The 17939-nt window shown below is 41.3% G+C and overlaps 1 protein-coding gene across 2 annotated transcripts in view; it reads left to right on the top strand.

Moving 5' to 3' along the window:
* The window catches only part of ccdc51 (coiled-coil domain containing 51), a 45777-nt gene that overhangs the window by 7196 nt on the left and 20642 nt on the right, over positions 1-17939 (top strand). For both annotated transcript variants that reach the window (XM_084316029.1, XM_084316028.1), the window contains exons 2-3: positions 6249-6556; positions 8877-9014. In XM_084316029.1, the coding sequence (XP_084172155.1) occupies positions 6335-6556; positions 8877-9014 (360 nt within the window). In that variant the 5' untranslated portion in view covers positions 6249-6334. The remainder of the gene's footprint in view (positions 1-6248; positions 6557-8876; positions 9015-17939) is intronic.

Below are 17939 nucleotides of genomic sequence, written 5' to 3'. Positions count from 1 at the left end.
TTCTAATTTTTACTATGTTTTTATTTCATACTTATCTTGTCATGCACAGTCTCTGGAGCGCAACAGTAAGAAGCATTTTGTACAAAAGTATTCTGTACTTCTGTATGACAACTATTAAAGAAACTTGAAACTTGAAACTTCCCAAAGGTCAGTGAATACCACGACCACAACACCAGAGGGAGTTCCACAAATCATGTTTAACTCAGATTCGGCACAAACAAGGGACTAAACATGTTTTGCAATTATGCCACATCAATGTTGAATGCCCTACCTAGAGCTGCCGCGGTATTGATATTTTCCTTACCGCATAAATTTGCGAAATATTTCCTACCGCCGCGGTTATTACCGCACAGTGCGCAAAAAAAAAAAAAAAAAGTTTGAATGCATTTTTTTTTTTTTAGTAGTCTACTCTTATAGCCTGCCTCTAGTCTAATGGCGCTTTTCCACTGCATAGTACCTACTCGACTCGACCCGCTTTAGGCACCTGGTACTTCGTTCCTTTTCCACTGCAGCCAGGTACTACTCCGTTTGTCTCCGTGTGGGGATGCAGGCGGTGCCGCTCGCTTGTGTACACTGAAAGCTCCGTGGGCATAGCCAATTAGCCATGTCCGAGGGCTTGCAGCAAGCCAGAGTTTAACACAGTTTAAATCAATCAATCAATCAATAACAACATTATCAATCAATAGATTACGTTTTCACAACCCCGAGACTATTTGATAACTACGATGTGGAAATGATACCCAATGCATTGTCTGATCACTGTTATTTACTCTTAAAAGGAACATTTGGTATACTATCATCCCGAGCCCCAAGATGGCGATTTAACACGATGCTGCTTAATAACAAGGAATTCATTACACAAATCAAAGAAGCTCTTACGGTATTCCTACGGATAAATGTGAATTCGGTGCAGGACCCCAGAATATTATGGATGTCGACAAAGGGAATGATCAAGGATTTCACTGATAGCTTTTCCTCCCAAATACGCAAGAATCGATGCTCAAAACTGGCTGAACTGGAAACACTTTACTCAACGTTATTTAATTCTTTGCAATACAACAACTCGGTTCAACTGGAAAATCAAGTCAATATACTAAAAAAAGATTAACGCCATATACAGACAACAATCTGAATTGCAAATACGTAGCACAAGACAACAGCAGTACTCCCAAGGTTCCAAACCAAGTCACCTATTAGCTATGCGACTAAGAGTCAACGCAAAATTTGCAGATATAACTACCATTAGAGCACAACAAGGACTTGTTACAGAACCCAAAGAAATAAACACGACATTCAAAGAATTCTACTCCAACTTATACAAATCAGAAACGACCTTCGATCAAAACAAGATGGACAAATATCTTAATCAAATTAACCTCCCTAAACTTTCAGAGGATGACGCTAAACAGTTAGAAACACCGATCACACTAGATGAACTTAGGGAGGCCATATCTGAAATGCAAAGTGGAAGGGCCCCTGGAAGAGACGGTATCCCACCAGAAATGTACCTCTCTTGTTGGGACATAATTGGACCATTATTACTAAATATGATTTTATACTCAGTCAAGGAGGGGAACTTCCATAAGAATGACAATATTGCACTCATAACAGTCCTCCTCAAAAAAGACAAAGACCCCACCGAGTGCGGTAGTTACAGACCTTTAAGCCTCCTCGGAACCGATATCAAACTGTACTCTAAGGTATTAGCCATCAGACTACAAAAGCATATGACGTCTTTAATTCATCCGGACCAAACAGGCTTCATAAGAGGCCGCCTGATCACTGATAACATAAGACGATTACTACACGTACTAGATGCTAACAAGGAAGACAACACACCTAAGGCGATGCTGTCCCTGGATGCAATGAAAGCTTTTGACAGGTTGGAATGGTCGTATCTATGGGCAGTGTTAGAAAGGATGGGGTTAGGAAAAGGATTCATTGATATGATTAAAGTATTATACAAAGACCCATCGGCCATGATTACAACAGGTACAATCACCTCCGAAATCTTTCCAGTATCACGGTCTTCCAGACAGGGTTGCCCCCTTAGTCCCGGACTATTCGATCTATCATTAGAGCCTTTAGCACAATATATAAGACAATCCCAATCCATAGAACCAATCGTAATCAAGGGCACACAACACAAAATTAGTTTATATGCGGACGACGTAATACTGTTCATGCAAAACCCCAACACCGCATTGCCTCATCTTCTCAAGTTGATTGAGGACTTTGGAGATTTATCGGGATTTAGGATAAATTGGCCGAAGTCGGCCTTCCTCCCACTTAACGCCCCTGCAAAAAGAAATATAACCCTCCCAGAAGAGATACCGATGGTAAAACACTTTAGATGTTTGGGAGTTGAAATATTCCCTACCATAAGCCAAACGGTGAAGCACAATTACATAAAAATCCAAAATAAAATCAAATACGACCTTGTCAGGTGGTCAAAACTTAAAAACTCAGTACAAGCACGGATATCAATAATTAAGATGGACGTCCTACCTAGAATCAACTTCTTCAGCTCAATGCTACCGTTACCCCCTCCAAAGGGTTACTGGAAATAATTACACTCCTCCACATACAAATTTATTTGGAATAACAAACCACCACGTATAAAAAGATCCACCGCACAGAGAAACAAAGCAGACGGTGGTATGGCATTTCCAGATTTCCACCACTATTTTAAGGCATACACTTTAAGACCACTGACAACATGGTTTGATCCCCAAGCATCAGTATCCTGGAGAAATTTAGAAGAAAATATAGTAGCTCCACATAGGCTGAAGGACATAGTGTACACCAAATTATCAATTAAGCAATGCGAACGGAAATTTGGCCCCATAATCACTCATGCAATCCGGATATGGCGTGAAACACAAAAAAAAGACTCTATCCCACATAAATGGCATAATCATACTCCCTTATTCAATAACAATGCACTCTTGATTGGAAAACAACCTATAAGATTCCCTAGATGGGAAAAGCAAGGCATACACACATTAGGAGACGTTTTCAACAAACAGGGTTTTTGTAGTTTTGATGAGATATGCAAAAAAATTTATCTCACCAAGTCCTCATATTATTTTTACGCACAGTTATTGGCATGTTTGAAGGCTCACGGTGTTCCATTAAGGATACCAATTGTACACCACAGATACCACAAATTCTTCTATGAAAGAGAGACATCGAGAGGTTTTGTTTCCGATTTTTATCATCAATTACTAACGGCCTCGTATGAAACCCTACATCTAGACTCAGTCTGGAGGAGGGATATACCAGACCTGGAGATAGACTTTGACTGGCAAGAAGCCTGGGCAAATGTACGCCTTGCATCAAGGAACCCGGACCATCAACAAATCAATCTTAACTATATTCACAGGACATACTTAACTCCTATAAGACTGAACAAAATGGGTCTTAAACAAGACTCCAAATGCTCCTTATGTACAAATGGGGACGAAGGGACATTTATGCACATGTACTGGGACTGCCCACCAGTTAAGATATTTTGGAAAGAAGTGACCCAGCAATTGTCAAATCTCTTAACTCTGGATATACCTGTACACCCCTCTGTATTACTGCTGAATGATGTATTTGAGCATGCAGTACCTCCACAGCTAAAGAGATTGGTTTTATCCGGTATCACAGTGGCTAAAAAGCTGATAGCATCACGATGGTTTCAACCGGAAAAAATGTGCCGTAAGGTCTGGATTCTTACATATCTCGATGTGATTTATCAAGAAATATCAACAGCTAGAATTTTGGGTCTCAATGAATCCAAAATGGCAATGTGGTTAGAAGTGGTGGAGAGAATAAAAGCCAGCATATAATGGTAGTGTCTGGTCAGGAACAAATTATAATGGTTGGATTATCCAATGGGGGGTCCGGGAGAGGGGGGTACGAGCTGGAGCATATGTGTATTTGTATATCCTATTGTGTGTTGTCATGTTTGTTTATGTGTTTGTTTAAAAAATAATAAAAAAAATAAAATACAAAAAAAACATTATCAATCAATAACAACATTAACCATACTCTCGTTGCGTCTATTCTGCCAAAGCTAACGTTACCTCTCATTGTGTATTCTACCAAGCAACCCGGGTTTAACGTTACCTCTCGTGTATATCGGCTGACGGTAGTATTAGGCTAATAACAACAACAAACTTAACACATCAGCGATCTTGTTGTGACACTAAACTCTCCGCTCGGTGGTAAATTGGGTTGATGTCGGTTTTGTTTCATCAATAAATAAGGCAGAATACACAGTGAATCCATTCTTTTTTGTTTATTGCACTTGGTTCTGTCGCAAACAAATCCTGAATGAAATGCATCCTTAGCGAGGCAGTAAAGATGGCGGCGTTCTGTTTTTGTTCAGAGCCTCCAAACTGTGACGCGTCTCTCTTCTGACCAGTCAGTGGTCTGCAATGTTTCACATGACTTTTCTGGTACCACTTCTACCCAATAGGGTCGCTTGGAACCGAGTAGGGTATATCTGCAAAGCCGCAAGCCAACTTTATTATTATGATAAAAAACAGCGGTGACGCGGTATTCAGCCTAACTCTGCGGTGAGCGTGATGCAACAGCGATACCGCGGTAATGCGGTTATCGCGGCAGCTCTAGCCCTACCCACAGCTGTAAACATTTTTGAATCCCTACCCACCTTCAAAACAGCTCTCAAAGAGCACCTACAGGAGGCTGCAATTCGAACTGGCCCCCCTAAATGTCCAAACAACCCATCCCACCCACCCACCCCCTCCTAATGTACAGTTTCCTCCCCCTTGTATGTATATATTTTCTGTTAGGATCTCTGTTTAACAGTACTGTATATTTGCATATCTTGTATGTCACAAATGTAACAATACTGTATACCTGTATGTCATAAATGTCTAGGGCTGACCTTTGGAATTTGAAGCTTCGGGGGCCGAAATTCGATTTTAATTCGAAGCGTCGAGATTACATTTTACATTTTTTTATTTTTAATGTTGTGGGACTTGTACAGCACTTTGTTCAACTTTGTCAGTGCTGTAAAGTTTAAACCTTTTTAAATCTTAGACAAACAAAACACTTTGCTTTCATGAAATATTGTAAGCCATCATTTGAGGCTTTATAAAAGCAGCACAATGAACACAAATTTGTCAGTGCAGAGTCCGACCTCATCTTAAATAACAAACAGCATTGGTTATAGTTAACAAAGAGAGGCAGAGTTGATTTAGCAAAAAAAAAAAAACGTATTTAATAATCAAATTTTATTTTCATATTCGAATCCCATGCCCAACGAACGAAGCTTCGAAGTATTTAAGACAGCCCTATAAATGTCATGATATATATCTGTATATCTGTATTAGGGGTGGGAATCGCCAGAGAACATCTATGGACTTCAGGGGATGTATTCGCAGTGTCAGAAATATTGTGTCTGTTACTGTTACTATGCTTGAGTAAATCATAATGAAACAAAGGAAGCTTAATTTTCTTTTGTGACAGTGAATAACACCATGTTAAAATTGTGCAACCTCCGACTTTGCTCACTGAGCTCATTCAGCACCTTCTTAGGATCAAGTGTACAACAAATCTAAGCAAATGAATAAAGGGAAGATGATTAAACAGAAGGATTTGTAGATACAGTACTGAATTATAATCCATTTGAATTATACATAAAACATTTAATTATGAACTATAAATTACCTTATTATGGTCATACACCTATGGATAGGGGAAAAGCTCCTCTTTCCAATGGCAGTGTTAATTTAGTAATTTCCTTGTGGGAGCGCATGTTAACATTACTAGCTAGGTACTGGTAGTCTGGGGGACTTTACAGACTAAGTGGTTAATGCGGGTCCCTCAAAAGGTTGTTGTGTTCAAGACACCTGCCTGTGCAGCCGCTACATGTAAGCTAGTATTCAAGACCCACCGCCTGACAATTCCATATCCGGTGAGGCATCTAAATGCTGTACATGTAAGCTACACCTGCTGGTTTAGGATGGAATGTCCCCCTTTCAGCCTTCCTACTGTCTTAATATAGGGAACTGAATACTAAGGGTTGAATGCCCACCTAGCTCATGTTGTACATTTTCAGATGATTAGGAATAGTCAGGATTATATCAGTCTACCAAGCTGTGAATAGTAATAGCTAATAATAAAGCCATGGCCACAACTTCCATACCTGACAAAGGTGTTGAAAACCTTGGAAGGTGTGCAGCTTTATCACTGCAGTGCATAATATTGAATTCTGCTTGTTATTTTCACAGGTGCCTGCTGCTCCAATGTCCATTTTACAATAGTGGGCTGTAAGAGCTAAACCTCCCTGCAGAACCTCTAGTTGTTGCCTGTCCCCATGAGGTACAGAGGGGCTGCCATCCCACCTTGGAGCCATGGGACTGGCTGCCTGTACCGCCTCTCCCTACCCCAATCTCTCACAGGAAGAGTCCCTCTGGTCCGTGCCTACAGCACCCACCAACAGCCGACCACACCACCGCCACCGCCCGCTAACCCCACCTCTCCAGAGGATAAGGGGGGAGCTGAGATAGCAAAGGAGCGTGCCCGGGCTGCCTTACAGGTACAGCAGACCTCCAAGCCGTCAGGAACAAACGTTCTCAACATTGTTTGAGAGTTATTTATTTGAACTGCAAATATTACGTGCCACTAGTTTCCTGCTGATGAATTACGTTTGTGTTTGAAAAGACTCAAGAGGCACTGAACCCATAACTGTGGTGCTCCACTGCTGGTAACTGCACCAGTATGACCTCTGAATACATTCATAATGAAGGTACTGTGCTGAAGCGCTGCACTGGCCATGCTCAGTTGAGCTTTTAACCTCCTATACCAGGGGTCGGCAATTAGGTTTGCCCACGGGCCAAATTTTACCCAAGCCATTGTGTGGCGGGCCAATGATAGTGAACATTTTTTAACTCTGTCAAAAAAACGACATATACATGTTTGCACTGTCTTTTTTCTATTATAAAGTGCCTCTCACACAGTGCATAACACATGAACAGTCATTTGATTTTAATGCAGGTGCTCGCATTATAAATCGAGATCAGTAGGGTGCATTTGATTTGAAGCACCACGGCGGGTGTATTATACATCGAATGTATTATTATTATTAAAACACAACACTCACCATAATGCAGGCAGCCCTGCCCTGGACTTATTATTGTTTTGCTTCGGTCCTCCAAAATCCATGCTAATGTTTGAAACATGTAAAATGTCCACTCGCGTTGAATGCCCACCCAACTTTAACACAGTTGCTTGCTTCATTCCCTCGTGTTGCCATGTCAACACGCGAGAGTCACCGGTTGCTTATTGCGAGAGTTACCTGTTGCGATAAACCCGTATTTTAAGAATGACTCCTGTTTATTAAAAGAAGCTTTATAGGTCGTAGGCTCCTCTTCTGGCTCATCAGTTGGTAGTTCCCCGTTGCAAAGAAGTAATTCAAAGACGTTTGTTTTGTTTTTGCATCCCAAACGCGGAAGTGAAAGTGAAATTCCATTGGTTCTCCCAGTCCACGTGACCATTTCTAGCATTTCAATTGGCTATAGTGACAGCCATAGATATGATGAATAGATAGATACAGCTTCACAAAGACACTCTGGCGTCACGACGAGTGAATATTTCCTGCGCGTAAAATAAACATCATATTCTCAAAATAACCTGACGGGCCAGAAATTATTGCTGGCGGGCCCATTTCGGCCCGCGGGCCGCCTATTGCCGATCCCTGTCCTACACCATGTATGAGAGTGCATGCAATTATACCACTAGGGCTGAGCCCAAACGTTCGAACCTTCGTTTGTTACGTTGGCATTCGAATTCTAAATCAACATTCGATTTTTATTTTTTATTCTTCACAGTTGCAGATAAAGATTAGGCTACACTAATATTATAGTATTAAAAGAAACTGATTAGTTATATTCATTAAAGAAAGTTGATTTAGTTGGGCTGGGGCTTCTCCCTGGGCTGGGTCTGGGGCTGGAAAGTTGATTTAATAAAAACAAATAAAGACTAATTTAATCAAATTAATCACTTTATTCAAACAGAGGATTTAGTTTGAGGATATAATAAAAATGTGTAATTATTAATATGATTTTTTTTTTAATTTTATTTAAAAAAATGTAATTTAAAAACGAAGGTTCGAACGTTCGTTCGAAAAACCCTGACGAAGTTCGAATCCCAAAAACAGGCTTCGGGGACAGCCTTATATACCACTTGCGTAAACATAGGATTTGGCCTTGCGCAGCAACACATCCGGTATAGAGAGTACACCGGTATGGATTTTGACTATATCTTGTGATCGGTAGAGCAGCTCTAAAGTAGTAATGATGTAACCACACCAGTGGGAGGCAGCAATGCAATGCGTGCAGGCTGCATCGTCATCAGGCTGCGTCAACATCAGGCTGCGTCGTCATCAGGCTACATCGTCATCAGCCTGCATTGTCATCAGCCTACACCACCGAATCATCTGGAACATGTTGCGCTATAAACAGAGAAATGGCTGAAAGTGCAGCATGCAACGAAGAGGAGTAATTGGTAAAAAAAGGCTGGTGCTAATTCCATTATATGGACATATATATATGGTTTGCTTGCCAGACACCAAGCAGAAAACTGTAATCTGCTATTTATGTTGGAAGACAGTGGTTGCAAATCTGTACTATGTGAAATATGTCCTAGTAATACAAGAGTACAGTAATAGCTGTCATACCAGTGTTCTACCCCTTTAGAAGCATTTATATAGACATTTTAAGATTAAATGAATATACCGTGATATATACCATTACCGTCTATGCTTCAGATTATACCGTGATGTAAATTTCAGACCATACCATCTAGTCATCGTCCTTTTTTTGTCTACCTCTCCTCTCTCCTCATTCTTGGATCCTCAGCATGCAGGCAAGCTGGGGAGGCTGTGGGCGCAGCATTCGGCCAGGACTGCCACAGCCACAATCAACTACTGGTGGGCAAGGTACGAGGAGTTCGTGGGACTCAATGAGGTCCGAGGGGCCCAGACCAAAGTCACTGAGGTGGGTCAGATAGTAAAGACACACATACACACATGTGCAGTGCTACTGGATTTTTGCGCACCATTCGATGTGATAGACCACAAACTTTTAATTGGAATGCTATGGATTCGCACAAAGTGCCATCTCATTCATGAAAAGTTATTAATAATGTAGAAGACAGAGGGCTAGATCCACAAAGAATGGATTGCACGGAGCAAGTTGCACCCTTACTTAAAATTCATTATGAATTGAAAATGGGGGACCCTGATGTAAACAAGACGAAAGTCTTTCTTTGGTCTGCATCCGCTTAACAATTGTGTGTATTGAGCCGTACTGTATTGTACCCATTCTGCAATCTGTTAATAAAATGTTCATTCAATCAATCAATCTGCACGGTGATTGATTGAATGAAAATTTTATTAACAGATTGCAGAATGGGTACAATACAGTACGGCTCAATACACACAATTGTTAAGGGGATGCAGACCAGAGAAAGACATTTGTCTTGTTTACATCAGGGTCCCCCATTTTCAATTCATAATGAATTTTAAGTAAGGGTGCAACTTGCTCCATGCAATCCATTCTTTGTGGATCTAGCCCAGAGTGTATTGGCAATGGCAGCATGTCTAACTGCAAAGGGCTAGATTGTGGCTTGCCACAGGGCAGCTGTCTTGGACCACTCCTGGGCCCTCATTCATCAACCTGACTTACGCACAGATTTGTGCTTAACCTGTGCGTACGACCATTTCTAAGCAAATAGTGGGATTCATCAATTTCAACTTGAACTTGACTTCGTGCTTATGTGTACGCACAGCTCGGAGCACACTTAGCTGACGCCCAGTGGTAGAACATCGTTACTACGGCATAAGCGCTCCTCAGTTCTGCATTAGTTTCAAGGCGGAAATAAGCTTCCGTGCATTAGTGTTCAACTTCTGTATGACCCGTAATTCATTATAGTTCATTGTAAAATAGCAACAGTAGTGTAATTATGGTCAAAACCCTATAAATAGCATTCGGAATAATAGATATTTCTCTCAGAATGAATGCAGCATGGTTTATATAGCGTTATCGGAACATACGGGGTGTACTGACTGACTGCGCTCCGCGTAGCTCAACTCGTTATTATTTTGCGCACAGACCGCAGAAACACGGGAACGTTTTGATTATATTTAAAAGGCTTTACGTTAAACGAAACAAGTGGAATTTCGAAGCTGTAAGCAGAATACAAGTCATATGAACACCCACGATATAGTGTTCTTCCCCCTTTTTACTGTATAAGAAAGAATAAAAAACGCATTGCAATGACACCAGATAGTGGACAGACTATGTAAATATGATGATGGGATTCAAGTTCGCGTTTTTGTTGACATGCTGTCAGAGTATGATATCTTAATCAAACATTCTAGAACATTTGTCGTCACAGATCATGTCATAATAGAACATATAGGCTACATGGCATGGTCCATTGTGATATTGTGTAGACTGTTATTACTGTACCGGTACCACCCATTGTGACAACAGCCTTGTGAGTCCCGCACACAAACATGATGGAATTCAAGTTCATGTATTGAAAGGCAGGCTACATCATACAGTGAGATTCATTGTTCTTGTATATGCTCTCGTATTATTGTTTATATAGGCTACCCAATACTGACATCAAAATAGATTGTAAGCCTCTAGAAATCATATGCAGCAGGTAGAAAATTGACGGAAAATCCGTCGCGATTTGGAATAAAATTGAGGAGAACTTTAATCCCTGGGTATTAATCAAACAAAACGGGAAAAGGCAGTCATATTCCAGCACGGTCTTTATTAGTGTTTGCGCTGCCCAGGCAGCAATGGTTAATAGATATCATATCCGACATCACCATACACGTCTGTCAGCCTGTCACATAAAACGCTTCCCTCGGCTTAGTCCATTTTTCCACATTTCATGGGGGTATTCCATTACCGTATATGGTTAATCGGGGCGGTTCTGGTATGCAAATACTTAAAACAGTGCACGAGCTCAAACGTAGGATCAAAGTCATATTCATCATGACAGGTGTGCGTAGAGCCTGCATACGCACGTGTGGTGAATCCCGTTTATTTTGTGCGTGCACCACTGATTCTAAATTCTGTGCTTACGTGTGGAAATAGAAGATTTTCCACGTCACGTTGATGAATGAGGGCCCTGTATTCTATATTCACAAATGACTTACCATCTGCTTTGTGTAAAGCAAGTATACAACTGTACGCAGACGATTCCACACTGTATTATGCTGCAAACACTAGTGGTGATCTACACAAAGTTTTATCTTCAGAGTTATATGCAGTATCTAATTGGATACAACTAAATAAGCTGGTATTAAACATCTCAAAGACCAAATCCATTATCCTAGGAACCAGTCACAAACTATTTGCCAATCAAACACTGAGTCTGCACTTGTCTGGAGAACCCATACAACAGGTTGATAAGGTAAAATGACTGGGAGTCATAATAGATAGTCGACTAGAGCACATTGACACAGTGGCTAAGAAAATTGGTAATGGCATTTATATGGCAAGAAAATGCCTTCCTTATGTTCCAGCACATATTCTGGGACATGTCGTTAAGTAATTTGTTTTAAGCCACCTGGACTACTGCTCACCTATTGTAGTAGCTTACTACAAAAACCTAGGGGTCTGCAAAGACGACTTCAAGCTGGAAATGGTAACAACAGATGAGGTACTCAAAAAACTGAGCGCCCTCCAACCTAACAAGGCCACTGGCCATGACAACATCCCCTCCAAATTCCTCAGAGAATCGGCAGCCGCCATCACCCCAGTCATCACACACATAATAAACCTCTCCATAAAACAGGGACACGTCCCCAAGGACTTTAAAATTGCGAGAGTGACCCCTCTGCACAAAAAGGGCAGCAAATTAGACCCAGGCAACTACCGCCCTGTTTCTATTCTTACCTCCATCTCGAAAGTCATGGAAAAAAAAGTCTACGAACAGGTCGAAAAGTACCTAGCGGAAAAAATCCAATCTGGCTTCAGAACATCCGACTCCACTGACACATGCCTTCTCTATTTGAACGACCACATCAAACAAGAGGTGGACGCGGGCAAATACTGCGGCATGGTCATGCTGGACCTACAAAAGGCCTTCGACACTGTCAATCACTCCATTCTGATTGACAAACTAAAAGCAATTGGTTTCGATAGTCTATCAGTGAGCTGGATGCAATCCTACCTTGAGGGGAGGGAACAGATGGTGGAGGTAAACGGTACCCTACCCCCCCCCCCCCCCCTTCACAGTGAGCTGTGGTGTTCCACAAGGAAGCATACTAGGACCGCTACTGTTCCTAATTTATGTAAATGACATGTCGTCAGTTTGTGACTGCAACTTGTTCTTGTTCGCGGATGACTCATCCCTGCTGGTCTCTGACAAGAACAAGTTACAGGTTGAAAAAACCCTCAGCTCAGAACTCGGCAGAATCTGCACATGGCTCGCTGATAATAACAAACTATCATTACACCTGGGTAAAACAGTCCATTCTCTTCGGATCAAATAACAAACTCAGCAAGACTTCTCAGTTACAGTGGGTGACAATATTGTCACAAGGAAAGATGAAATTACTAGGGCTGACCTTCGAAGCTTTTTTTGGCAATCGAAGCTTCGGGGCCAAGCTTCGATTTTAATTCGAAGCTTCTAAAAAAAAAAAAAAAAAAAAAAAAAAAAAAAATGTATATCTTATGTTGTGGGACTTGTACAGCACTTTCGTAAACGTTGTTTTTAAATGTGCTCTATAAATAAAGTGGGTTGGATTAATTAATTAAGTAGCCCCTTTCGTGACTGACTCATCCAACAAGGTTTCACTCGGCTGTGTGATTTAATTCAAGGTGGATCGCTGTTGTCGTTTGAACAACTTCAGATTTCATGGGAACTACCAATCCCCCAAATCAAGAATGTTTAAGATGAATGAAGTAAGATTTTGATTATTTGAAATATGGCCTGTGTAGACTAAACTATGCACAGAATTATGTCAGTCTACAAGGTCCGGATTCTACATGGTCCGGCAATGTAGACCTTGTAGACTCCACTACAGACCAATTATCAGTGAATGTTCATGCATTTTTAAGAAGGGCAACTTCCACAAAAAAACAAAGAACTCACCAAAACATCTCAGTAGCACCTTATCTAAATGTTATATTTCATATATGGAGATTCATATTTATTTATGTATTGCATGCATTTCTACATTTTATTTCCTATTTTGTTTATTCATCCCAGTATCTTTCTTTCTTATGTGTGGAATTCTACAAGGTGCGCGCACACACACACACACACACACACCTACACACACACACACACACACACACACACACACTTACATTTAGTCATTTAGCTGACGCTTTTATCCAAAGCGACTTACAAGTTCTGTACGACAAGACAGCAAGAAGGGTACAACTCTATCAGCTGAGTAACAATGTTCATCAAAGTGTTGCGTGTTACAGTGTAGGTTAGTTTATTAGGACAAGTGCATGACAGTAAGGTTAGTCACGGTTCGATGTTTTATCATTTCAGATAATGGTTGAAGAAGTGAGTCTTTAGTCGACGGCGAAAGATTGGACGGGATTCGGCTGTCCTAACTGGGATGGGTAGTTCACACACACACACACACACACACACACACACACACACACACACACACACACACACACACACACCTACACACACACACAAATCGAAGTAAAAAAAAAAATTTGAAAAAAGAAATTCATATTTTTCTTTTTTTTTTAAACTTCGATTTTTTTTTTAATGTTCGAAGCTTGTGCCATCGAATCGAACATTCGAAGCTTCGAAGCATTTAGGACAGCCCTAGAAATTACATACCTAGGTTCCATCCTAGAGGCAAATCTTTTCTGTGACAAAATGGCATCCAAGGTAATAAACAAAGTCAACCAACGAACTAGATTCTTGTACCGGATCTCCTCTCTGGTAAACAAGAATACCCTGAAGACTCTGGCAGGAGCACTCAATCAAGGGCACTACGACTATGCTTGCACCTCATGGTACCAAAGCATCTCAAAGGCGCTAAAAACAAGATTACAAACATCACAAAACAAACTGGTCAGACTACTACTTGACCTTACTCCTAGAACCCACCTCACCCCTGCCCACTTTGACTACCTAGGATGGCTTAGAGCAGGGGTTCCCAAACTTTTCAGGCCGCGACCCAAAAAAAACTGTGTCAGAGAGCCGCGACCCCCATTATTATAGGAGGTATAAATATATATTTTTTTTTATATATAAATGGAAATGTATGGTTGAAACATGCAAACGTTCAAACGCACACACACTAATAAGCATTGGAGGCTTTTAACCAGGGCCGGACTGGGGAAATCATTCAGGCCAGGAAATATAGTGCAAAATATAGCCCCAGTCAGGCCACTTTTTAAGCAGGGGGTCCCCCACCAGGAATTTTTTTGTTACAAAGACTTAATTTCCTGCATTCTGGTGCAGGATTTTTTTTATTTGTACCCTTTAAATGCCAGTGTTTGTGATGGCATCACAAATTATTGTTAAAAAACAGGCTAGAATATGTATGATTAGCAACAACACAGATTTTTATGGATTTTCAGTTTTTTTGTAATTGATAAATACAATATTTTATTCAACTTCAACCCTGATCATAACACCACATATTCATTTTATAATTCTAACCCTTTAAATGCCAGTGTGTGTGATGGCATATATTTGCAATATATCAAATGCAAAGTAGATTTTTCTGGGGGGGATTATTACAGGCTAGCATGTGTCAATGATTAGCAGTTTTTTGTAAGGGTCCCGCCTCCACCAATCACATGCGGCTCCCTTTGTGTGTGTGTGAGAGCAAGAGAGAGAGAGATAGTTCTCCAATTTGTGTGAGTTGCAGTGATCTCCTGGTTGTTCCCCACCTAGGTTATCTAACTATTGCGCTGGTGCAACTAGAAACACTGGCCTGGCCTGCTTCTAAGTTCAGTGGCCTGACTGCATAAACATTTTATATATATATTTCTTTTTAATCATCTGGCGACCCCCCGCGGCGGCTCGTGGCCCACCTGTGGGTCGCGACCCCGACTTTGGGAACCCCTGGCTTAGAGTAGATGACAGAGTACAGCAACTTGCAATGGGCCTGGTCTACAAGATACACTATACGACTAAGGTACCCATGTACATGTCAAAATACTTCCCAAAGGTCAGTGAATACCACGACCACAACACCAGAGGAAGCTCAACAAATCATGTTAAACCCAGATTCGGCTCAAACAAGGGACTAAACACGTTTAGCAATTATGCCACAACAATGTGGAACGCCCTACCCAAAGCTGTAAAGGAATGTGAATCCCGACCCACATTCAAAACCGCTCTTAAAGAGCACCTACGGGAGGCTGCAATTCGAAACTGGCCACTGTAAATGTCCAAACCCCCCCACCCCCACCTAATACAGTCCCCTCCCCACCGTATGTATATATTCTCTCCCCACCGTATGTATATTTCTCTCCCACCCACCCACCCCCTCCTAATGTACAGTCTCCTCCCAACCGTATGTATATATTCTCTCCCCACCGTGTATATATTTCTCTCCCACCCACCCACCCCCTCCTAATGTACAGTCTCATCCCCATCATATGTATATACTCTGTCAGAATATATGGGTAACAGTACTGTATATTTGCATATCATATGTCACAAATGTAACGGTACAATATACCTGTATGTCATGTATGTCCCTATGCCATAAATGTCATGATGTCATAAATGTCACTATGAATTGAAAATGGGGGACCCTGATGTAAACAAGACAAACGTCTTTCTCTGGTCTGCATCCCCTTAACACTTTAAGGACCAGCCACGAGTATATACGTGTTTTGATTCCATGCGTTGTGGACCAGAGCCACGTATATACTCGTGGCAAGTTGTTATTATTTTATTCCATATTTATAACGCTATTAACGTCCGCTATCGAGATCCATGACTTACCCACATATTTGATTTTCGAAACATGCACTACCGGCCAGATCCGCTTAGGGGCGCCATCGCTCCACTGCAGTATCATTGAGGGGATTTAAAAAAGAAAAAAAAAATCTTTTACAGTTTGAAAACCTAACGTGATGATCAGTGAACATGGCTGATTGAACGCACACTATATTGCTAATCAATAATACTAATCGGCGTTCCCCGCCGCCCCCATTTCATCCATAGATGCTCTGTAACAGTCCGGATGCTACGCAGTTTGTTTTATTTCATTCGTATATATACAGCAGAAATGGCGTTTGATATAACGGCGCCAACGTTTAGCCTATTATCTAGCTTCCTGGAAAAAAGACTAGACGAAAAGCGCGATAAACCTTATATTCACGACGCTATAAAATGACAACCAACCGATGGATTTTTATTTTCTTTAAGCCATTATGAAGGCACGGTTTATGCACTCAAGTGAAAATGAGAATGGACAGATAGCAATACTATAAATGATATATATATCTCTTAGAAAGTACATAGGTTTGTAAACAAACCGCTGTCCTCTTGAGGCATAAATCGCAGCAAGACTGCGGACGCCAAAGTGTTAACAATTGTGTGTATTGAGCCGTACTGTATTGTACCCATTCTGCAATCTGTTAAATAAAATGTTCATTCATTCATTTCATTCATTCACCTATTTGGTCCTCTGCATCTGACAGTGCACAGAGGAAACTACAAACTACCCAGAACAGAGCTGCCAGACTAGTCCTACATTGCCCCATAACAACGAAGATAAACAGTATGCATAGGGAACTCTTATGGTTATTGGTAGATAAAAGGCTTGTCTTTAATAGTCACGTTCTTCAATAAGAGCATCCACACCTCTAAGCCTGTGTTTCTATATAGTCAAATATCAGATGCAGTCACTTACACAATCATTTAACTAGAATGGCAGGAGAAGGTAAAATTCGTTTTATTTTTTTTTACGTCCGTTCCGTTCTGGAGTGGCTAGGTGGAGATGTTTGACTGAGTCACGACGAGGGAGGAAAAGCTATGACCAGCTGTCACGGCACGCGGAAGATCAAACAATTTTCGGCTTGGGGTGTTGATGCTGGAGTTCCTGACTGGTGTTCAAATGTATGTGCCGAGGGTATAGGATTTGAACCTGGGACAATAGGATTCACAGGCAGCCGCACTAACCCGTTTAGCTAAACGGTCCGACGTGAACTGTTACTGACTAATCCATAGTTTACACTTGTCAAGAGCCAATTGCGCTTGTTGTCCAGTATTGGCATTAATAAACCAGATGTCATGCTAATATGTCATGTTCTACAGTAGGACTTACTACTATGATACCCATTAAAACAAGTAATTTGATAATAGAAGCCTACTTTGCTGGAACAATTCATGCTCAGTCAGGAGGGAGCAGCACTAACAGAGGGGTGCTCAGTCAGGAGGGAGCAGCACTAACAGAGGGGTGCTCAGTCAGCAGGGAGCAGCACTAACAGAGGGGTGCTCAGTCAGGAGGGAGCAGCGCTAACAGAGGGGTGCTCAGTCAGGAGGGAGCAGCACTAACAGAGGGGTGCTCAGTCAGGAGGGAGCAGCAGTAGCTGCACTCCTTGGTGGTAAACGCAAAACGGACATTGTGGATGGTGGTGGGGTATGGACTTTCAGCGTTGATTTGGGGGTGTTTAACCCCATAGAAGAAGAAGAAGAAGAAGCAGCATATTATATTATTTCTACAGTGCTCTCACTGTCCTGTGGAGGGCGGCAATACGCCTAGACGCGTAGTCCGCCGGAAATATACAAGAAGAAGAAGGTAAAATGATGTTACCTTGCCCAAAATCGAATGCCTTATGAAAATCATTTATCGAGCCATTACTTATTGGAATAGCTGCCCAGAACACATACGTCAATTAAATAGCAAATCATTATTTAAACATAAATTACGAATGTATTACTTTTTCACG

This window comes from Notolepis coatsorum, assembly GCF_963971535.1.
Source record: "Notolepis coatsorum genome assembly, chromosome: 6".
Lineage (NCBI taxonomy): Eukaryota > Metazoa > Chordata > Actinopteri > Aulopiformes > Paralepididae > Notolepis > Notolepis coatsorum.
Note: the sequence above shows the minus strand (reverse complement) of the source record. Positions and strands in the feature narration are given on the sequence as shown.